This window comes from Myotis myotis, unplaced genomic scaffold (genome assembly GCF_014108235.1).
Source record: "Myotis myotis isolate mMyoMyo1 unplaced genomic scaffold, mMyoMyo1.p scaffold_m19_p_12, whole genome shotgun sequence".
Taxonomy (NCBI): domain Eukaryota; kingdom Metazoa; phylum Chordata; class Mammalia; order Chiroptera; family Vespertilionidae; genus Myotis; species Myotis myotis.
Window position 1 is genome coordinate 37460196 of NW_023416316.1, and position 24475 is coordinate 37484670.

General features: G+C 40.3%; 1 protein-coding gene across 5 annotated transcripts in view; it reads right to left on the reverse strand.

Moving 5' to 3' along the window:
- The window catches only part of PCSK5 (proprotein convertase subtilisin/kexin type 5), a 417746-nt gene that overhangs the window by 281189 nt on the left and 112082 nt on the right, over nucleotides 1-24475 (reverse strand). For all 5 annotated transcript variants that reach the window (XM_036330796.1, XM_036330795.1, XM_036330797.1 and 2 more), the window contains exons 4-5: nucleotides 23381-23524; nucleotides 19701-19777 (exon numbers count right to left, since the gene is read on the reverse strand). In XM_036330796.1, the coding sequence (XP_036186689.1) occupies nucleotides 19701-19777; nucleotides 23381-23524 (221 nt within the window). The remainder of the gene's footprint in view (nucleotides 1-19700; nucleotides 19778-23380; nucleotides 23525-24475) is intronic.

Below are 24475 nucleotides of genomic sequence, written 5' to 3' on the forward strand. Positions count from 1 at the left end.
GGTCGCCCCATGCTGCCTGTTCAGTCGTCTGTTCAGTTGTGATGGTCACTTAGGCTTTTATATAGATAGATTTTAGAGAGAGAGGAAGGAGGGGGGAGAGAGAGAGAGAGAAACATCAATCAGTTGCCTCCTGTATGCACCCCGACTTGGCATCGAACCCACAACCTAGGTATGTGCCCTGACCGGAAATCGAACCCACAACCTTTCGGTGTGTGGGATGATGCTCCAACCAACTGAGCCACACTGGCCAGGGCCACAGGTACTTTTCAACAGGGTCTCATAATTATTAGGTTTCCTAACTAAGCAAGGAAGAAAGATAACAAATAACCCCACCACTAATGAAACTGCTGCCAACTCAAGCATCCCTGTCCTTTTCAGGGCCAAAACTTTATGTCTGTGTAAACATAAAATGCAAACAAACAATACAGGGCATTTCAAGCAAGTCAATTGCCTAATGAGCGTTCAAAAGACACAAGGTTTTATACAATCAATGAAAAGAATATTTGAGAATAGCTTCCATCACCCTGAAAGCTGTTGTTGAAAGAGGAGCCCGAAGAGTGAGATTTAGTAAAAATGGAACGAGGCTGGCAACATGACAGTGGCTTTAAATGAGAATGATTTGTCAATAAAATGAGTCCAAATGGCCCTTGGAAAAACCAATAGAGATTTTTTTACAAACTGAATCCATTTATGACTCTACTAAAATTCAAATTTCATAATATTACAGAAAAACTACAACTTTAAACATGATTCATTTTTGTTTGATGTGAGAATGGCTATAGCTGCGTGTGCTGCTGGATAATAAACTACATGTATTTTCATTATTTTAGTTTTATTGTTAAAATGAAACACCATTTGCATCATTCATTACAACACTAGCCACAATTTAAGTGGACTCCTTTTTAATATTTTCACCCACCAATACCCCCCAGTCCCTCCTGTACTGCTTCGCCAACCAGGAAGGCTGCAGGCTAACGAAGAGAATAAGGAACTTGCTTCCCTCTCTTGAAAGAGCAGAAGCAGCTACAGAGACTGCATCACCAGCACGTCCACAACTGGCTTGCTACCTTGACCTTCCATGTATATATTCCATGCAAGTCCCTTTCCACACTCCAAATACTCTTTGCTCAAGTTACTAGAATGCATAAGCTGTTTACACCCAAAGTCATCGAAGCGATCTTTTCCCATGAATACAATGTGATAATGGAAAATGTCAGGCCTCCCATGACATGCTCAGCATCAGTAAGATCTCCCTGGCAGTATTCATCGGTTTCCTACGTCTAAGATAAGAATCTTATTTCCTTAGTTGACACGTGACTTGCTTTGGCTAGTCATGAGACACACTTAGAGACCCAGGGGCAGCCCGTGGCTGGAGGCCATTATGTCTGGTTTTCCGTATTAGAGTTAGGCCCTGGGACACAGAGAAACTCCTTTCTGTACCCCAAGAGGAGAAGTGTGCTCCTAGAAACACACTGTGTGATAGATATTGAAGAACTGGGGTCACATTCCTTCTTGATCTAGTGTCTAAACATCTTAAAACATGAAAGAACACATTATGTTTTAAAGCTATTAAAGTTTTATTTTAGCATTCAGATTGATTCAATTTTTCAGACTCCAAACACAAGACAAAAGAAAACTATATTGACACTCAAACATTGTACGTGAAAGCACTTATAGTTTTTTCCATTATCTTTCCTATTGAACAGTTCCAGAAAGTGTATAGTTATAGACAATAATCTCAGAAATGGAAAAGCCTTATAGCAAAATCAACTAACAATCTCTCATCAGTGAGAATTTTCCAACTCACGCCCCCTCCCCCATGCCCTTTATCAACATTTTGCCCCCTTCAGGTTGCAGATCAGTGAGATCATGTAATTGTCTCCTTTCAACATTTCAACCACTTTCCTGTTCAATGCCCGTCACCGGGACAGCAGGTGGACAACCAGGAAGTCAATCACAGGCCAGTAAATCATAAAGAGGTAAAAAAACTTTGTGAAGGGTGGAAAAAGACATTTAAATCGATTACTTGGAAAAGGCACTGTTGGAAGTTGTGTGTGTCCGATAACCGTCAGTCAATAGCTCAGATAATCATAAAACTGTGTCCTTTGCAAAGGGAGAAAACTGAAATAAATGACTTGGCAAACATTTCTTTTCCTCTCCCTCTGCCACTTTAAAATGGAAGAATTCTGGATCCTTGCTGTTAACCAAATGGCATTTACAGCTCTCAGTTGGCATGGGGCAGCTGAAAATCTAAAACGAGGAATGCTTATTCCATTTCCATTTCCATGGAAACCAGTCACCAACTGGTGAAAATAAGGTAGATCAAATTTTGAACAAGAATGTTGAAATAATCACTGTTTTAAAACTTTTCTCCTGCATCAGGATGGAGAGCATAGTGTAATTTCAAGAACACACAAAGATGTCTGTGTGGATAGCAACTCACCGCTGCTTTATTGCTGCAGCTCTTCCTAATCACAATAATTACTACAGTCGCAAGAGTTTTTGGTGGAAAGAACACATTAGTATAAACCCAATAAATGTATCACATAGGAAATTGTGAAAATTAAATGAGCTTTTAAGAGATTTCTGTCAAGGAAACCTTGGAGTAATCAAGTAAACCTAAGAACTCCTTTCAAAGTTTATGATGATGTTTCTCTTCTTCTATGTTCTCTTAGCAGATACATGAGGAAAGGCGTGGTTTCCACAGACTGGATGGATTACGGTCATTTTCTTGACAAGACTTACAAGGAGTATTCCATTTTTTAAAACTCCACTATGAAAATCTGGCATTGAAAAGGCCACTGAAATAACCAATTGTTACAGAGTGGAGAGGGCCTCTGTAGCTCTTAGATCCATTTACCTCTCCAGGAAAATTTCAGGCCCAACCCCTCCCTTGCCAAAAAGAATCCAGATGCTACTGTCACTGTTTGCACATTTAGCATATAAATGTTATAAATTGGGTGGAAATAATTTCCCGCAGAAAAATAAGAGGATGAAAAGTGCCAATGATTCATTCCAATTGCAGCTCGGTCACTAGGCATTCCTGATGACAAAATCTCTAAGTTAGCTCTAATACCTTGAGTTATTTCCCAAGCTAGTAAAGCCGGTGGTATCCTGAACATTCAGAATGCAATTTTTGCACTCTCACAGCAAACTGGAGACAATGAAGTCTCCCAGTGGCAAAAAAAAAAGAGACTTACCCCAAGTTATTCCTGTTATCATTTAGCTTATTGCCTCATATCAGACTTTCACATTCACAGCCATCCTGCTCAGACACACTTCCCTATTTCTAGCTTGTAACCCCAATTCAAAAATATCTCCATGTCTATTTCCCTTCTCATTAACTTGAATCTCCTCTTATTAGTAAAAGATAAATACATGCAGAAATGTCTGACCTCAATCATTGCTTTTTCCTGAGTATGCACAACTCATTGGGTTATTTCTAATTTCTCAGCTAAATTCTAAATCTGAAGTTGTTCCAATTATTTCTGATTTGTTTCTTTCTTACGTATGCAAATATTTAAGAGGTTTGACCTTGAGTTTTTAAGATCAACATTATAGTTAATAAATCAGAATACAATAATAAAGAAAAGTATGTATATATGTATGAGACAGAAAGAGAGGAAGATGGATTATTTTTACATTTCAAATCACTCAAGGAATTTTCTCAGAAGTTTTGCTAATCAGTAATTATATGTGCATGGCCCATTTTCTCTTTTTTAGCCTCAAGTTACTTAGTGAAAACAATTTTTTAAGGTATACACTACTTGATTTACATTCTTATTTCAAGAAAGCCCAGCACATAATACCTAGGAGGGAAAAAACACCCTAAATCAAAGGTTAATTAATTTATAATTTCCTTTCTAATGGCTAAGAATGAGAATCAGTTGATGGCTAAGAATGAACACAGCCCCACATAACTTGCATTGTAAATTATACTGTGTCCCAGAGTTTAATTGGAAGCTTCTTAATTTTAACTATGGAAAATACTCACAAATAGTATTCAGTATAAAGGAAAGTGTTTTTCCTCTTACTGAAACTGTTAGTTATTTATATTCATTTGAGATGAATAAAAACAAAGATAAAAACAGCAGAGGGATTTTACATAACAATTTGGAATATTAGAATAGGAACAAATTAAAATTCATTTAAAACTTTTATTCCTGATTGGCTTTAAAGTCATCCATAAAATCTGAATATTCTGCATTTCATGGCCTTTTATCCTTCCCTGGTTTTCTCCAGTACAAAGGGGGTGGCTGATCCTGCCACAGAGCAGGGAGGCTGTGATATTCAGCTAACAGCTGGGTCAAATTAGTAATAATCACAGTGCACACAGAGGTCACATCTTACATTTAACAATCTCATAGCACAACAGAATAACAATATAATCACTTATTGAGTGCCTACTGTTTACCAGACTCCAGCATGAACAAAGCATGTTATTTTCAGACAACTGTAAAGCTGAAGCTAGAGTGAGGCAGTGTGAATTAAAGGGTGAGGTTAAAAGGCAGTGGACATAGTTATGAATTTCTGCATACACATAAAGCGTTTGGACTTGTTCATAAAGGGTAGGAAAATAGAGGAAAAATATGTTTAGATTTGAGGTTTTTGATAAAGGAAGAGCTCTAGGGGAAAATAAGAACATTCCGGCTTCTCTTCATGCAGAAAAGAACAAAATGACTAAATAGGATGCCTTTTATTCCAGAGCGTGTAAGGAGCTCACTGAGACCACGACACTTCCGCCATCACAGACATTCTCTCAGGAATGATTATTCCCTTTCATCAGTCATTTTCCAAGACCCAGGACAAACGTACCACCTCCAGGAGCCTTCCTGGGATTTCTGCCTAGCTCCAGTGCCACCTCTGAGCCCTATTTCTACTGTCTGCAGCACTGGTTTCTAATGGTTTGTTTTGTTCTATATCAACAGAACTTTTTACTTTAAAACTAATGTAAGGAGAAATGCCACTATCTAAAATAATTTTAAAACAAAATTTAAAAAGAGGTTTAGCTGTGGAACAAGGAGCTACAACCATTCCACACAGCCTCTTGAGTGACTCTTGGGCCCTCTGTGAGATCCATTAGCAGGCTCTCCAGTTATTATCATTACCAAGTGTTAGATAATGTCCATAAAACACTATTGGAAAGCCAATGGTCTCCAAATCACACCTGCCTAAAGGTTTTCTTTAATTGTTGTACTGAATTAGCTAAGTGATGGATCACATGCTCATTTTCTAGCCCAGCCAACGTGGCTCAGTGGTTGAGTGTCGACCTATGAACCAGGAGGTCACGGTTCAACTCCTGGTCAGGGCACATGCCCAGGTTGCGCGCTCGATCCCCAGTGTGCGGCATGCAGGAGGCGGCTAATCGATGATTCTCTCTCATCGTTGATGTTTTTCTCTCTCTCTCCCTCTCCCTTCCTCTCTGAAATCAATAAAAATATATTTAAAAGTTTTTTAAATGTTCATTTTCTACATACTATAAGTATATTATCATATTCATTTTTAAGTGCCATTCTCCTAGTCAGCATTCAAAAAGTCTTTCCTGAATAAAACTATATTCCATTAAATAAGCACTAAAGTCTCACAAACCACAATGATTTCCATGGATCAAAAAGTGTCTATTGCTTATTAATAATATACAGTCTATACAGTCATGTGCTGCTTAATGATGGGGGTATAATCTGAGAAATGCATTTCTAGGCCATTCCTTGGATTATGGAACCATCACGGAGTGCGATCACACAGCCCTAGATGGCACCGCTGCCGCTGCTAGACTGCCAGCCCGTACAGCACGCTATCATACAAAACAGCACACGATTAAATCAAGCACCAGACAAAACGAGGCCATGGAGAGATACGGTGAACACAATATGTATGAGGTGGCTGCTGGTGTAGCACAGCATACTGCTGTACAGTAAACTTTTCACATAAGTAAAAAGAGTACACTGCAAAATAATGATCAGAAGTATAGTATTGTAAGTACATAAATGACTGTTATAGTCTTTATCATCATTACCAAGTACTGGTACTGGAAATGATTGTATGTGCTGTATTTGTATATGACTGGCAGCGCAGTAGGTTTGTTTACACCAGCATCACCACAAACACGTGGGCCTGCCTTGTGCTACGCGTTCGTTATGACCACTACAACATGACCAGGTAGTAGGAATTGTTCAGCTCCATTATAATCTTATGGGACCACCGTCCTATGTATGGACTGTCATTGACCAAAATGTTCTTACTCAAAAGAAGAGCATTTAACATCGTGCTCCAAATTACAGTGTATTATAGGATACAAATAGCAGAGTCTGGAGCTCTGTGAACCTGCCGTGAATGTTGCCTTCTTCCTCTGGAAAGAGAGGGCCCCATAACTTTTCAGGTTCTTTCCTGTAACTGAGTTAAGCACACAAGTGGTTTATTGAAAGGCTAGGGGGAAGCTCAGAATTGTGGGAGCATAGAATATGCCAGGTGGAGCCGAAGGATCAAGAAAAATACCTAGTAAAGACCTACTGAGAGGGAGAGGGAGAAGAACACAGGCAGTGAGAGCTGACCTGGCCTCTTCTGTCACCAACATGCACAGGTGCTACTGGTTGTTAGAATCTAGACCCCAGGCCTATGTCATCAACTAGCAGTGGTTCTCAACCTTCCTAATGCCGCGACCCTTTAATACAGTTCCTCATGTTGTGGTGACCCCCAACCATAAAATTATTTTTGTTGCTACTTCATAACTGTAATTTTGCTACTGTTATGAATCGTAATGTAAATATCTGATATGCAGGATGTATTTTCCTTGTTACAAATTGAACATAATTAAAGCATAGTGATTAATCACAAAAACAATATGTAATTATATATGTGTTTTCCGATGGTCTTAGGCAACCCCTGTGAAAGGGTCATTCAACCCCCAAAGGGGTTGCGACCCACAGGTTGAGAACCGCTGAAGCAGAGCAAGGGAGAATGAGCAAGTTACTAATATCTGGCACTTTCACTAATGGAGAGTAGTCTTGGCTCTCCCCGAAGACAGACATTCCTTACACATAAAAAAGAACTCAGATCTGGGGACCAAGAGAATTACCTACTACCTATCTAACATGAACTTTTACAAGTCAAGTGAGACTATATGCAAAAATGCTTTGTGAATTCTAAAGTTTTAGAGAAATTATTATTCTTAGTCAATGGCTCCTCTGTATTTGAGAAGGTAAGGTCTGAGATGATGTGGAAGGACTAACGCCAGTCAAGGGAACCAGAAAACCTGTTCTTTTTTCTCGTTCTCTCATGGAAAACCTATTCTGACCTGGCTAAACTCTATTTAGACTTTGCTGAGTCTACAGCCCCAGGCAAAAACAGCCAAGGTTTCTTTAGGGACCAAAGTTGTTCTACACTCTGCTCTCCAAATCATGTACCAAGTTTCTCAAAGCAATAGAAGTGTTCAGAGGAAGGCAAATAAGTTTTAAAAATTATTACAATAACCTAGCAATAACTTTTCAAGTATGAGCAACATGTAGTGGTTGTCCATGTATTAACATAAAGCAAGCTTTTTTAGGATATTGCTCAAAACATTCTCTCAGTGTATAAAAGGATCATTTGATTTTATTTAACAACTTATCTAGCAGTTACTTGGGTCTTCCTCCCCCTTTTACATTTTCCCATTTCACTCCAAATATATGTGGGAAATCTATATGTGTTATATTTATATAGATTTCAGAAACCTACAAATCTCAGAAAAACATGAATTTAAGATAAGAGTAACATAATTAAAATGTTTACTCTCTTAGCATAAGGAGCAATATCTCCCTAATCAAAGACCAGTTAAAACCATAAGAGATATGAAGATATGAATATTCTGTTTCAACTAGGATGAATTAAACATGAGTTAGTGTCCCTTATAATTGAAATAAGTTTTACAATGGGGAATTCTAGCAGAAGCTCATAGAAACACAATGGGGAAATCAGATAACGATGAATGGAATCAACTGATATAAAAACAATATGTGTGATCATAAAATATAAAAGAATATTCTTATAATTTGCAGTGCCTTATCTGAATGTCTTCTCATATATGCATTGGAGCTGCACAGATTTCAATACAAGTGAACACTCCTACAAACACAACAGTGGAAAATAAATAATGGGTCTTGTCTCCATAAATCCATGTTGTGGAACGTGGCTCCAGCAAAATAATGCCGCCAGTAATACTCCCCATAGGGGGCTGAACAATACGATACAAATTCAACCTCTACAAGAATTAAGTACAGTTGCTATGGCATCACCATTTGGGAAAGACTACAGTTGCAGTAGCAGGGGCCTCCACTGTCACATAAACGGTATGCTTCAACTTGGAGGTGAGAAGGAGCTGTTTCTGAGATGGCCCTTCATTTCAGGACCCCTTTTGCCTCCATTTGAGTTAAATTTCAACAAAGTCAAGTCCTCTAATTCTTTGATTTTTTTCCAATCAAATCCCAGTTCCTTCTCAGATACTCCATTACTCAACTTCCCCCAATACTCCTTATGTGATGTGATTGATGGGTGGTTAAAAGATAGAAAATAGCAATCGGCTGTTTTAGTTTCAAATATTTCCCAGTCTCTGAAAAGCATTAAAGGGACTTGTCATTCCTTTAGGAAGAAAATAAACAACTTTTATGAAAGAGTTTGACTATCCAATACAATTAACAACACAAGTCATAATTAAAACTGCTGAACAACTTGAGTTCTAGTCAGATCACCTAGTGCAGTGGTCGGTAAACTCATTAGTCAACAGAGCCAAATATCAACAGTACAACGACTGAAATTTCTTTTGAGAGCCAAATTTTTTAAACCTAAACTATATAGGTAGGTACATTGTTATTAACTTAATTAGGGTACTCCTAAGGCTTAGGAAGAGCCACACTCAGGGAGCCAAAGAGCCGCATGTGGCTCGCGAGCCGCAGTTTGCCGACCACGGACCTAGTGTAAATGATGTAAACTGGTGCCCAGAGTGGCCAGTTGCTAGACACAAATGTGTGCTTCTTGCTCCGCACCATGACAACATTACGCTAGAGCCTATGGGAAGATCAAGGTATCGGGGATGGTGGAAAAAGAAAGGGATCCGTGACAACCTGATACAAGGGCTGCTGGAGGGTTGGGGAGAAAATGAGAGTCTATATTTGGTAACTGGGACAGGCCTGGGAGGGGGAACAGGGATCCTGTGAGGATGAACCTCAAGATGAGGAAAAACCAACCCAAAGCAAAAAGGTCATATAAAAACTTTAGCAATCCACTCGTCTCAGCCCAGGATGTCACTGCACGTTATTATATCTGCAATTCATGCAAATTCAAGCGCATTTACTAGCCTATATAAATTATACGCAGATGGTGTAGGGATATCTAAAAATAGAAAGAGGTAAATTCTTCTAGCAAAGGTCAGTCTTTTCTAAAATTCATGAGATGGCAGCTTGAGATGAGGACACGGGTGGAGGAAGTAGGGATTCGGGAGACGCTGGAAAAATCACAAGTAGCCCCCTGCTGGCCTCAAACCCTCGGAGCTATTTCCAGTGTTCTACAGGCAAGAGGATACACATACCTCCCCAAAGTAGGACACAAGGCTATAACCCTTCTTAGGGTGGGAGGTGTCTGATGCCCATAGGCTCTCCTGGGCTGCGGTCTTTTCCTCCTACAGACAATATCTTTCACAGCCTACATTTGCAGAGCACTCTCAAGGGCTCTCATTTAAGTGCAAAGACATTGGAAAGCATCTCTTAGTTCATATCATTCTAACCTCAAACAGTCCGTATCTCCGTGTAGGGAAGTGTGAAAGCTACCTGTCCTCTAAGACTTAGACTAAGTCTTATTATTTATTATTGTCCTTAATAATAATATTAATGCCGAAACCGGTTTGGCTCAGTGGATAGAGCATCGGCCTGTGGACTGAAAGGTCCCAGGTTCGATTCCGGCCAAGGGCATGTACCTGGGTTGCGGGCACATCCCCAGTAGGAGATGTGCAGGAGGCAGCTGATCGATGTTTCTCTCTCATCGATGTTTCTAACTCTCTATCTCTCTCCCTTCCTCTCTGTAAAAAATCAATAAAATATATTAAAAAATAATAATAATAATATTAATAACACCCACACCTGTGGCACATTTATGTAGTTCCCAAAACACTGTGACCACCTTGTACTGGTTCAAATTTGTTTCATTCAAATTTAATTAAAACAAAACAAAACACTGTTAGTAAATATGAGAATTGCTTGAAAACAGACGCCCAAGTTCCAGCTTTCCCATGATAACCCCTAATCGGACTATACCTGAAGCCTTCTCTCTCCCTCTCTCCTCTCTCCTCTCTCCTCTCTCCCCTCACTCTCTCTCTAGCTTCCCCAGTCTTGTGTCTGCCTTCAAGTGATGGAAGCTGAGTAAGTTCTGATAAACAGCATCCAGTCTCACTTGGGTGGCCTTCATTTATTTCCACGGAACAATATCATGGTGACGTCAGATCTGTACAATCACTTTCTGTAACAAATTAACCTTGTTACTTGTTCAAAGTCACATGGACTTGAGGTATTGGCAAGCTTTGTGGACCAACTCGCTTGCTTGCTCTCTCTCTCTCTCTCTCTCTCTCTCTCTCTCTCTCCAGGACCCTGAGTACCAGCATGTGGTAGAGCCAAGCTGCTGAGTGTGCACTGATCACAGTGGAGCACCCATCTGGTATTACAGCTCTCCCATGGGAATAAACTTACTGAAGCATGTGCTCCACACAGGAATTAATTTATCATCTACTTGGCCACAGATTCATTTAGCTTTGCAGGTACATAGATGCCATGGGAACAATGAGCTGACATTCTGACTGCCACTCGGTGACATTAGGCACTTTACTTCCCCTCTCTCCAGGCATTATCTCTGAATGTGGGTTGCTGTGAGCAGTAATGAGACAACATGCAGATATGCTCATTTTATCCTCAGTTGCTTACACTACATTCAAATATATTCAAATAACAAGCCGGTAGTAGATTTGCAGATGTTTGGTTGTTTGTTTAAGTTAAACAGGGACGCTGAGATACTGATGTGGCAAGGAAGGCTCTGACGAGAATGCTTCCCCACGGCCACCGATGGAGCGAACAAGACAGGCACCTGGTTTCGCCTGAAAGCAGAGCATCGTTTCCTGTGTGGCTTTTCCTTCTTTGCTGACCTCCTCCATGAGAACCAGCCAAACATGTTCTGACCTAGAGGACACCTGTCCACCTTCATTAAGGATTGCAGCTGAAACACACATCTACCGCTGATATTAAACACACACTTATCTTAGGTACACGGGAACAACAGGCTTCTATTGCACCTAAATTGCTAAAACAGAAAAATGTTGACATGTCTATTAGCATATAATAACAATTTTAACGTTAGTTCCTTAACGTAAAAGGCATTTGGTGTGAAGAGGAGGCAACCAATATGTTACTAGCACCCCGATAATAAAGTGAACTATCAGCCAGTGTGCAGTTTCATTGTATTGTCAGCACGTTCTCCTGGTATCTGTACCGGGAGGGTGAGATACGCAAAACAAGGGCTCTTCCCCCCCTCAGTTTGCCTTCTTATTCAGCGTCTAACATGAAGGTCCAAACATCACATTTGAAAAGTCTTGGATGCCTTCTCTAATACTCTGCAATAACACACATTATGTACGCCTAGTGATGACTTCTCAAAGTCTTCCTAATCTAAATTTTACATATGTCTGGGCGTAAGGAAACAAGAGAAAAATATAAAGGTCCAAGGTGGAGGTTAGAGGAGAATATTAAGAGAGAAAGATAAATAATACACTTGTCTGGAAACCCTGCTCAAATACTTAATCCATTATTTAAAAAGAATACTTCTCTCTTTCCATTACTGCAATTTCCATCAGCTATTGAGGGCTCTGGAATTGGTGAGTTTGTTTTTTAAATAAGAGATTTAAACTGAAGGTACTATCAATTATTCATGTCAATAGTGCGCTGGTAGGCATAAGTTATACCCAAATATCACTTTAACCTAGAGCATCAATCACACCCTTTATCAAAACTGTTAGGAGAGCCCCATGAGAGTAAGTCCCCAAATCCTTGAGGAGAACATACTGGAACTGACAGAGGGAAGACCAAAAGGGTCTGAAGACTGAATTATCATGATCATAAGCCCCAAAATAATGAAGGCAGTTCTTTATAAAAAATGAATATTTATACATCAGGTGACAGGTGTAAGAATGGAATTCTAGGTTAGATGACCATTTTCTGTATTTATTCCGCTCTCATTATAGAATAAAGAGCCACTTAGACAAACCCTATTTATATATCTAGTTATTTTCTATTTAGGGGTGTCTAAACATCCTAAAGGCACTAGGCTCAAGGAGTACCATATCTGTGTCAGTCAAGGGCCAATCAGGAAACATGGGGCTCCTTCAAAATGGACATGAAAAAATTTATTCAAGGGACTCATATAAAGATGCAGGGGTTTGGGGACACCAATAGGGATTGGGCAGTGTTTCAGACTAGCGACACTGGAACCCCTAGCTTTAAAGAGCCTTGGGAAGGAAGTGGTTATTGATAGCCACAAAGGGCAGCTCTTAAGGAGGTCAGCCCTAGGGCCACCTGACAGGAGTTATCACCTTCCGGGATGCAGCTCACCCCCAGTGCCCCAGCAAGGAGGGGGCAGAGAATCAATACCCCTTTTCACTCTAGAGCAGTGGTTCTCAACCTTCTGGCCCTTTAAATACAGTTCCTCATGTTGTGACCCAACCATAAAATTATTTTCGTTGCTACTTCATCAATGTAATGTTGCTACTGTTATGAATCGTAATGTAAATATCTGATATGCAGGATGGTCTTAGGCGACCCCTGTGAAAGGGTCGTTCGACCACCAAAAGGATCGCGACCCACAGGTTGAGAACCACTGCTCTAGAGCCTCCCACTATCTCCTGCCTGAGCCTTCCATTGGCCAAACCCAACTGGAACCCAGAAGGCAAGGGAGCCCATTAATGCAGTCCTTAGAGATCAACTTTCTTCTCTGTAGAAAGGTAAAGGGTTAAAAAAAAGATATGCAGCACAAGGTAAGGACCTACTGTTATGCCCAGATTTCAAGATCCCCCAAGACAGACCACCAGGGAGCTGAGTCCGATGCAAAAGCATAGAGTCTTTTATTCAAGCCCAGGCTTGGTCCCCCTCTGCCTCCATTACTAGATGTGAGAGAGAGCCCCGAGTCCCAAAAGAACAAAGAATTTATAGGGCTTGGGGAGGCACTTGGTCGATTCCGGTTGGTTGAGTGAGGGCCGGGGGCTAGTTTCCCTTGCTTTCCCAATAGCTGAGATAAGGACAGGCTGAGTAACTGATACATTCTGTGGCTTTCCTGGGAGAGGAGTTAGGGACACAGCTATCAGTTCCGTTCTGTTCTTTTACTATCAGTTCCGTTCTGTCCTTTTGTTAGGGACACAGCTATCAGTTCTGTTCTGTCCCTTCACTACATACAACTATAACTAACTACAACTATATAAATATAACTGAACTATATATAACACTCCATATATAACTATATATAACACTATGACACCATTTAATAGGTTACTACTTCGACTGGGATACATTTTGCTAGTTCATCTAGATGAGCCAATCAGAGTAGACACTCTGATAATGGTTATAAGTAAAACCAGACATTTTATATCCCAAACTAAACTGGAAATCATCTTCTCAGTGTCTGGTCTTGCCCCTTGCTTCCCCACCTTGGTTAAGTGTGATTGCATTCACAACAGGAAAGATTGTATAAAAAAGTAAGTTCACAGGTGCCATGAAATCTCCCTGGAGGGCAGCCAGCAATGGAGGAGGGAGGGTGAGTGCAGGCACCATAGGGGAACCCACATGTGCGGGGCGGGGAGTGGGGGGAGCCGGGAATGTGCAGGTGCAGCTGGTGGAAGGTTGAACAGTGGCGGAACATTTGGGGAATTCCAAGTCCTGACAGGCTCATAAATAAACTGGGAGGAGGAGAGGACACAGAGCAGAGCAGACTTAATAATGAGGGAGGAGCGGGGTCCTGACAGGTCTTGTATTTTTAACGAAATGTCAAGACATTAAAGGATGTTAATGCTCTTGTTTTGGTTTAGAAAGACCTCTCAGCAGGATGGGGTGAGACAGGAGACAGCAAAGCCTTGTAGAAGATTTTATAAGGAGGCAGGTGAGAGAAGAGGGTAGACTAACAGAAGGCTAGTGTGGAGGGATAGATGGGGGGCGGGGTGTCTCTGGAGAACTATCACAGAGCAGGACTTCAATGCTGAGAACTGTCAGGACTCGGTGACTGATGACTGTTGAGGGGAAAGGAGAGGATGGCTGGCCTGTGGTCTGAGAGGCCTTTTCTCATTGTACTACAGCTTTTTTTGTGAGGCTCCAGCACCCAGAGAGCCTTCCCAGAACCGAAAGGATATCAAAACGTATCCCAATGTATTGATTGCATCAAGAAGCCATATGATAGAAATGAGTTTTCTAAAATATTCACTGCAGGCTCTTTCATGGACATAAAATCTATGGCTGAATATGAAAAGCGTCAGAGGTTTTGCACAGCTGTCTGTGGATATTCAGCATCTAGTCTGTACATTCGTAGGGACAACGTTGCATAAATTCACTTGACAATCACTGATGTGGCAACTACTATGTAGTATATTGGAGATGTTATTTTGCAAAAGGATTAGAGGGGAAATTTTGAAAATATTTGGAAAACAAATCAGCCTCTGATAATGGCCTTGCTTTTCTTTGGCAGGTTTTTTCTCACCTACTTAGCTACAGGGTAATTTCATCTTCACATGTTTGGCTAAATCCTGTGTGTAAAGAAATAATGCTGCTACATTAAGAAGTATTGCTGAAACCGGTTTGGCTCAGTGGATAGAGTGTCGGCTTGCGGGCTGAAAGGTCCCAGGTTCGGTTCCGGTCAAGGGCATGTACCTGGGTTGCGGGCACATCCCCAGTAGGAGATGTGCAGGAGGCAGCTGATCGATGTTTCTCTCTCATCGATGTTTCTAACTCTCTATCTCTCTCCCTTCCTCTCTGTAAAAAATCAATAAAATATATTTAAAAAAAAAAAAAGAAGTATTAAGGTCACGCAGCTATTGATCAGAGACATGAAGTGTGCTTTCTTTTATTTTCTCTCAGATTGGATTAATAAATCTGTATAATCAGAAAACACTGTCTACACTCATTGGCCTGGCTTTGGGACACTACCCCCTGACAATAGTCCATCTGTAAGAACGAGAGGCCACACTCACTTGGGTTTCTGCAACACGGTGACATTCTTAAAACCAGAAATGACATGTGAAAGGAGACTAAAGGACCAGAAGAAATGTGCTCCGATCCACCCTGGTTAAATCTCCCTAGAAACAGAGATAAGCAACAAAATGAAAAATCCATTCCTTTGGGAAAATGAGTCTTTCACCTGTGGGTTGGTTTATTTTAAAAAGGAATTAGATCCTGGGCCCATATGTGTTACACTCAAAATACAACACCATGGTCTCATCTCCCACTAAATACGTGGCTATGACTTTTACGCAGAGGGAACATTTAACAAGAAGCAACCTAGGGAAGGGATAATCTAGCTCAGACATCAATAATTCATTTATCGGAAATAGGAGTCGTGGTATGAAATGCCAGGAGGCAGTTTCATTTACAGGGAGGCATTTTCTATTTTAAAGCCTAGAACAATGCAGTCAGCTTTATTCAGCAAGCTGATATGAATGAAGGCAAAGCTGAATTGGAGGACTAGTTGTATGGTCTCCCCTAATAATGCTATTTCTTGAGTATCTGTTATTTAGGTCTGACACACTACCATTTGGGGGACTTGAAAAGTAGTAAGAAGTGGATTTTTATAACTTTTGTACTTCAGAAGTGATTACCTTCACCCTAAAGCTTTAGGACTAGAAATGTAATCCTATGAGTCTAAGAAACAATGATTTGCATAAAGTTGTGAGGGTATATTCTCTCTTAGTACTAGAAGCCTTCAGGCATTACAGCTTCTTACTGAGTCATCTCCCAACTCAATCCATTAGTAACCTCTATTATTTCACCACGGCATTCCCCCAGCATTTAGCATAGCATCATCACTCATAAAGTGGGGCATCAATGCACACCTATTGAATGAATGAGCAAATGCTGCCACATATGAAATAATTTCAAATATGCTCTGCAGCCTACTGGTCAGACCATACAATGAGGAGACACGTGCATAGCAAATCCCTCGACTTCCTCATTCTGATGATTAGAAATTCCGACCCTTGACTATCTTGCATCAAATTCAAGGACTCCTGATTTCCGAGGGAGATGGGGAAATGGAATTAATGAAAAGCAGACTTATTACAGACTGAATGACTCATAGCTCCCAGCCCCTAAAGGACCAGAAAGACCTAACTAAACCCCTAACCTTGGAAATGAAGACCTCCAAGTCATAGTTTAAATTTTAAATGCCCATATGCATATTTATTTTGAGATAATTATCATTGTAACCCATTATTTACCAAGAACTGGATAAAGGAATAAAACACATCATTATAATAAAAGCTATAATTATCTAGCACCTGTTATATAGTCAGCAGTATGCTTGGTGTTTTACATACTTCACTGCTACTCTTTGGAAGTATTATGCCCATTTTAGAGATTTAAAAAAAAACCAACATACTGAAGTTCAGAGTAGTTAGGTCCAAAGACTATAAATGTAATCAAGGAGAACCAAGGCAAGTCAACTCTTCTAGACTACAAAACCACTCGTATTTCCTGACCAAGTGACCTCTATTCAAACAGAATTATCTGTCTATGAATCTATGCTTACAGGCAGATCCATCTATCACATCTATAGTTATAGTGTAATGAACAGAGAAGATATTTTAATTGTAACCCTAAATGTGTGACTACATGCTTACGGTTGGCAAAAAAAATAAATAAAAATCAGGCAGCACTATGAGAGGAGATAAAGGGACATCTGATAGCCCAGGTGACTGCTGACTTTCATAAAATAGAGGTAGGCAGTGCTGATGTTGCACCATGGAAAATACCACATTTCTCTCTCGAGACTACAAACCTAAGCACACATCTGGAGCAATTCCCATGTCCACTGACAATCAGATTCACACTACATTCTATGGACCATGGGTGGTGCTTAGAATGGGTCAAAACAGGACACACCAGAATACCCCAGAGTGAGCAGCATGGCTGTGATTCTTCTTAACAAAGGTCTTGGGGATTGGCCAAGTTGAAAAGGAATCCTCACAAAGAATACAGTTTTTAAAAGGCAGACTGTACAGAGACATCAAAGTCAATACTGAAAGAATTAGCTTTACATATAGACTTTGTGGTCAGCAAAGTTAGTCACAGGTCAGGACCACAACCCCCTCTACCCCCCACCGCTTGAAGAACAGTCACTATCACCACAGACAGTTTCAATGCAAAACTCAGCACATGTAGATTCAGAGAGAATTGACTACAGGACACAATACATTTTCATTTTCTACCAACAGACCCTCTTGTCCCTTGACACTTTGGGTATTAACATGATCTAGACTTTCCTGTTTCTGTTTTCTCTATATAAAATGTTGGTGGGATAAATTTAGCTAAAGGATATAGTACGGTCAGTTCTGTTATACTGCTTGCCTTGAAAACACAAATGTTTGTTTTGTTTTTAAAATACAAATGTTTTGATTGATATATCTAAGCAATCAATCAACAATGACTGATATGTTAGAGAATGTTTGAACATATTTGAAATTTGCATTTGTTGATACAGAGTTTTGCCCCAGAAACTCTAGGGAGACGCAGAAAACACACCCAGGGGCACTAAGCCCTGAACAGCACAGAATACACTACACAGAGCCACACCCCGCAGGAGCATGGTGGTCCACACGTGTCCACAGGCGTGCTGATAATTCCCATGATTTCCCATCACCCTCCTTCCATTTCACAATAACGTGCAGCTGCCAGGCTCCCGAAGGCCGTACTGGTGGTGTACCTCACTCTGCTCCTGTCCCCCTTTCCCACAAGCCTACTTTGTGATTGCCCTCTCTCGTCTCTGTCCTTTGTAGAAATGCTCATCTTTCTCTTTTCCTCTTATTCTTTGACTTTTGCACACAGAGTGGCAGGCACGTGAGTCGGAATCGATCTAATGGGCACACACATCCACCAACAAGCTTCAGGTCTTTATGCAGATAGTGTCACAGTGATTGTAGTTTTATGTATTTCTTAACCACTTTACATGGATAAAATTGGGGTTGTTTTGAGTCATTTTTGTGTGTGTCACTGATGAAGTTTTTGAGTGCTGAACTCCAACTCCATTTGCTTATTACTCTGTGGTTTTAGATCTTGCAGAGTGCAAGTAATTTTTAGGAATGCATATATTGCATTATAGCAGAATAGATTGATGTTTATTAGTGATGACTTTATTGAAGCTTCAAGTTTTTCTTTTGTGTTTCCTTCTAACTTGCACATTAGGTTAAATACAGTAGCTCAGGGTCTCAAATTATAATCCTTTGTGTGAAATTCACCATAACTTCAAACAGTGTAATCTAGATAGCAATGACCAGGTCTGAAAGGAAAACTATCCAGTTTAGTTTAGTTCCCTTTCTCTTTAGAAAGTTCTAGAAAATTCTATCTACATCAATTTGCATATTAATGCTTTCACCACTGAATGTGATCTATAATATTGACTCAGTTTTTAATATTAATAATTAGGATATTTTCCAAAGTAACTCTTTTGGTAGATGGTAAAGAGAGAGAAAAAAAGAAAAAAATCCCATGTACAGTCACAATTATCTAGGTCAGATAGTTTTATCTAAACTTATTGACTTAATCAAATAATCCTGGCTGAGAAAATTTTCCCTAAGGAAAAACACAGGCTGGAAACAGTACATAATAAATGGGCACAACACCTCTCTTTGAAACTTCTGCAGAACCCAAACTAAAATATGTAAATAAGAATTCCAATGATAGTATCTGAATCACAGTATTATGCTGGAGGAGCTTTGCAGTAAAAGGAAAAAAGTTAATGTGATCTAGAGATTAGAAATTACTGCAGCCTTTAAAATACCTATATCATCGTAAGCAACAAATACCATTTCCATTTACTTTCTGAAGAATGTTAAGATATTCTACCTTATCAAAGAGATGTGCATTTTCATAAAAACTACTGTGCTAACTGGAAAGTGTAACTGTGGTTAAATGGGTTTCTAATGCTCTTGACTGTGGAGATAAGAAATGTAATGTGTTGCACACCTGGCAAACCTTTAAGTGTTTAGGTCTATTAGTGGAAAACACCATCACGACAGCAAGAGGACAGGAAAGAGTCCTCAAGCACAGAATTCAATCAAGTTTGTTGAACTTAACAGAGTAAAGCAACTCTTTTGGGAGATATTTTCTCGCCTCTCCCTTTAGCACCTCACTCCTAAACAAATAGGTCACAGGGTCAATTACCACTTGAAAGATAATTATGAATATTCCCCAGCTCTCCTCTCAAAATCTGGAAATTGAATCATTCTAGAGTGTTCTCCCTCTTTCTCTCTGCAATGATTCTTACTATCTGGACCTCTCCCTTTTATTACCCAGAAGCATCCGTGGAAAGACACTTATTTATCCTGGAGCAAATTCGGGATCATCTGTTACCAAGGAGTCCCAAGTAAAGTATTTCTCTCAGCAAAAGCAAAAAGCAAGGCTCCCTGCCAGTCACACGCTAGTCAGCCTTCACTTGGGCCTTACTTGTTCTCGTTGCTTGCATCATAACGAGGCATTGGGTCCAAATCATTCCCATTCACGTCACAACTGGCCAGAGCATCCTACGGCCACAGAGGAGAGAGAGAAAGGAGACAGATGGTCATTAATTAGCCATTAACCTGCAGGCTCATGCATTCTTAAACACATTTCTGCAAGGGAGTAATTAGATTAAATAATACATTTACGGTTTGCTAGTGTCAGGATGCCTTGTTCAGTAATAATCAGTGTCGTCTTTTTCCCCCCTTAGAGAGAAGAAATACTCTTCACAGACCAAAGATGTGTCTGGTAGATTCTTGCCAGCACTTTTCCTCTTAGACCAAGACCTGGCTTCTTACCCAATTCCTTCAAATATGTCCTCAATTACCACCTTTTCTGTGAAGTACTCCTGGACTATCTAGAAGCAAAGAGGTTTATTCTCCATGGACTCTCTATCTTCATTTCTTGAATATCAATACCTTACCATAAGTCAAACACTTTTTAAGTTAAAAATCATTCACAAATAATTGGCAGGTCAATTAAAAATCAGTATTAAAAATTTATCAGGTTATTTTAGGATCTCTATTAGGCAATATTTGTCTGGTTTTAGATGTTTTATCTACTATAAAAGAATCTACAATTCAAACTTTTTACTAAAATCCAATGGCCTTGTAACCCAATCAAAATAACCAATAAAGTTTTATTATATGTCAAGGTTCAAAATGAGGCAAAAATACCTCGGAAGCAAATTTATATCACTCTAGTCTAGATAAAACTAATTTAGGATCCTTTGAATTTTCTGATGCTTTTTGTTAATTCCTGGTTTTGGTTTTAGTGAACAGAAATTTATTTTTGTTTTCTACCTTCATCAAAGGCTCTGTTTCTAAAAATAACTTATGGTACATAGACTCTGAAATGTTTGGGGGAATTAAGCAAAATATATGCATTACATATAAAGGTGCCAAGTCCCCGCTTCCTGGATAAAGGGGGACATGTAGCCCTGCTCAGCGGTCAGAGAGCAGTGATGGAGAACCTATGACACACGTGTCAGAGGTGACACGTGAACTCATTTGTTTTAGTTGATTTTTCTTTGTTAAATGGCATTTAAATATATAAAATAAATATCAAAAATATACATCTTTGTTTTACTATGGTTGCAAATATCAAAAAATTTCTATATGTGACATGGCACCAGAGTTAAGTTAGGGTTTTTCAAAATGCTGACACGCCGAGCTCAAAAGGTTCGCCATCACTGTCATAGAGCATGAGGGACAGTAGCTAGTGTAACTTACTAATTTCACTTGGAAGGAAACAGAGGCCAAGACAGGCTAACTAACTTGGCCAGACAGGTTAAGTAACCTGGTTCCACAGGCATGAAACCAACTGCCTATGGAACCAAGACTTGAACCCAGGTCATACGATACCCCACCCACTGTGCTTTTCTTGGCTCATCATATCTCTGACATTAGAACTGAGAGGGTGCCAGTACTGCTAATTGCACAGATAAATTCTGGAATTTTCTTTCAAGGAGGAAAATAAAAATAGTAAAGAATGCAATCACAGTTAGTTAAAGCTGCTTGTACTTTGTCAGATACATTCCAATGCAGCGGGGAGGAGGAATATACCATAAAAACAGCATTGCATATGACAAGACAGACTTATTTGCTAGGAAGTCCATAGCCACAGTTCTGTTCTCTATACAGTCTGGGTTAACTCATTAGGGTCAGGCCTCATTTCCTAGCCTATCAAATGAGGAGACTGAACTGAAGCTCCTTTTTAGCTCTAAGAGTCTGTGCTATAAAGAGACAAGTTTAATTGAGTGTGCTTGGAGGCAGGGTGAGAGCAACTACTCAAGTGTTTTGCTCAAATAATAACTAAAGAAATTTCTAGTTCCTTCTTCTCTCTCTCTTTCTCTCTCTCTCTCTCTCTCTCTCTACTTCTCTCCTTCTCTCCTTCTCTCCTTCTCTCCTTAGAGAAAATCACCTAATTTGGGAAAACTTGTTTCAGGATTTCATTACAAAAATTAATTTGTGAAGTTTCTTAGCTGAATTTTTTTTATCCTGACCTGAGGATATGCCTTTTATTAAATTTATTTTAGAGAAAAGAGAGAGAGAGAAATATTGATGTGAGAAATATCAATCGGTTGCCTCCTGAATGCGCCCCGACCAAGGATCGAACTCACAACCTGGGTATGTGCCCTGACTGGAAATCGAACCCACTACCTTTTGGTGTATGGGCCAATGCTCCAACCAACTGACCACACTGGCCAGGGCATTGGCTGAATTTTTTAAACAAAAAGGGCAGTGAGGCAGAATATTGGGAGGAAATGTAATTGAAGTTGATGGAAGTGTGAGGTGATCCTGAGTGTTCTGTGTGAAGGAAGGTTCTCACTGGTCAGAATCTTGGGTGACTGCTGGAGACAGTCGTAGTTTCTGAGGTGCCAAGGAAGTGACTTGGAAGTACTTTATTTGAAAACATAAAATGGAGGGTTTTCAGGTTTGAGGGACAAAAGGAAAATTAATTAGATAAGTTAAGTGCCATTAAATAAATGAGATTGAACAAATGAGAAACACTGAAGAGAATAGATGGCCAATTCTACCCCAGTGGTTTCATGAGAAGCATGAAAGTGATTGGCGTTTAAGTGGGGATATAGTGATATCGGTGTTTCTGGGTGGAAACAGTTGTCAACAGAAAAGAAGTTAGAGCAGAAGTCAGGAGGCATGGGAGTGAGTGAGACTCACCAGGAGTTTCTGTGAAGCCGTGACAAGAATCAAAGTTGTTACTAGTATTTGCAGATAACAAAGAGTCATGGCAGGCACCTTAGTGACACAATATTTTAGGGAGAATACCAAGGTGTCAGGAAGCCGGAATTTAGAGCAGACAAAGAATAGCACATTCGCAGATAATGATGGCATTTTTCACCAAACTTAGGGAGGAGAAGCCCAGGAAGGGATAATTCTGGAGAGCAGGAGACAGGGGAACATTGGCACATTTCCAGGCAGTGACTATCGTGGTGGTAGAGGGGCCCTGGAGGTCCTGGGAACAGAAGATCCCAGTGTCCTGGAACAGGTTACCCCCCCCCCCCCCGCCCCGGCCCATACTCCCTACGTGGGCAGTGGGTATCAAGACCATGAGCTTTCAACGAAAGTACTGGGTTTCAGCACTTTTGCTTGTTCGATGACTTTGGGCTCATCTTACGTTCTCTCTGAGTCCTGGAATTGTGGTGCCTTCTTAAGAAAAAGAATTCATTGATCCCTAAGGAATACTGGTAGGCTGATCATTACTGTCCTTTTAAAAAGGAGAGAAATAGACCAACAGAATAACTTGAGAAAAGTTCTAAGTACACTTTTCTCCATAAAACAAACAAACAAAAAAGCAGCACTTCCTGGCTTTGTGGCGGAGCTGAGAAAAGTGGTTGTTGTTGGAGCAGGTGGTGTTGGTGGTGGGGTTTCTGCTACCTTATCACCTGCTGTTTTCTTGTCAGAACATCAAAGGCACGCCGGAGTTAAAAGTGTTATCTCATGGGTCCTGGACTCTGAGAGCGCGCCTCTTACAAGACAGGAGCAGTACACAGACCACTGGATCTGGTTGCTGCATTTTTTCAGTAGCTTCCCCCCTTTTTGATAATCCTACTACGAGCTCCCTTGCTTCCAAGGAGGCAAGGCGTCCCGACCGCAGCAAGCACTCACATAGTTCTGCATCAGATCCGGGTGCGTCCTCTCAATGCCGTCGTCCAGGATGGTCACCACAACGTTCTTTCCCGTGTAGCCTCTCTTCCAGGCTCCTTCAATGTTCATGTCTGATTGGCAGGGGTGCGTGTTGTCACTGCAGTGCTAACGGAGGAAGGGGGAGAATGGGACATTGCAGATTACTAAACAGCAAGGAGCGGGGAGAATTACCTGTGTGTTAAGATAATGCAACCTGGAAGCATGGAAGAGACTGACAAATCTGAGGGAAGGGGTGAGGAGGGACAGGAAGAGATTAACCAAAGAATTGATATGCTATATGCATAACCCAAGGACACAGACAACAGTGAGGGGAAGACCTGGAGGGGGGTGGAGAGGTGGAGGTGGTTAATGGGAGGAAAAAAGGGGACATCTGTAATACTTTCAACAATAAAGATAAATTTTAAAAAATTCAACAGAAATTTGGTGGATTGCCTGTTAGAGTAGAAACATGGATCTCTAGCATGAAAACAGGCGAAGGCAGGAAGGATAGATGTGGGAAAGGCGAATGAAATCTCTTCCACCTGCTCTAACTTGTTCTCATACCATTGATCCTTTGGAAAAACATAATAAAGTCTATTTCAACAACAGAATAATGGATGTACCATTTTATTGTTAGTGTGGACTAATGACACACAAAAGGCATCATAGTATTTCATTTATAAATTCACACTAGGTAACTGAAGAACATATACTTTATCATTCCAACCACCTGCGAGCCAACCCAGCTATGAATGAGGAAACCATCTCAGGTAGCTTTGGTACAGTGTCAGCTAGAAGTGTGCTACTGTGAGAAACCCATGAACAAGAAAATTGAGAACAGTTTTTAAAATCTTCTTTCAATAAGTTAACAATGACTATTGTACCATTGTTTGTAGTGGTTAGACCAGCCATGGGCAAACTACGGCCCGCGGGCCGGATCTGGCCCATTTGAAATGAATAAAACTAAAAAAAAAAAAAAAAAAAAAGACCGTACCCTTTTATGTAATGATGTTTACTTTGAATTTATATTAGTTCACACAAACACTCCATCCATGCTTTTGTTCTGGCCCTCCGGTC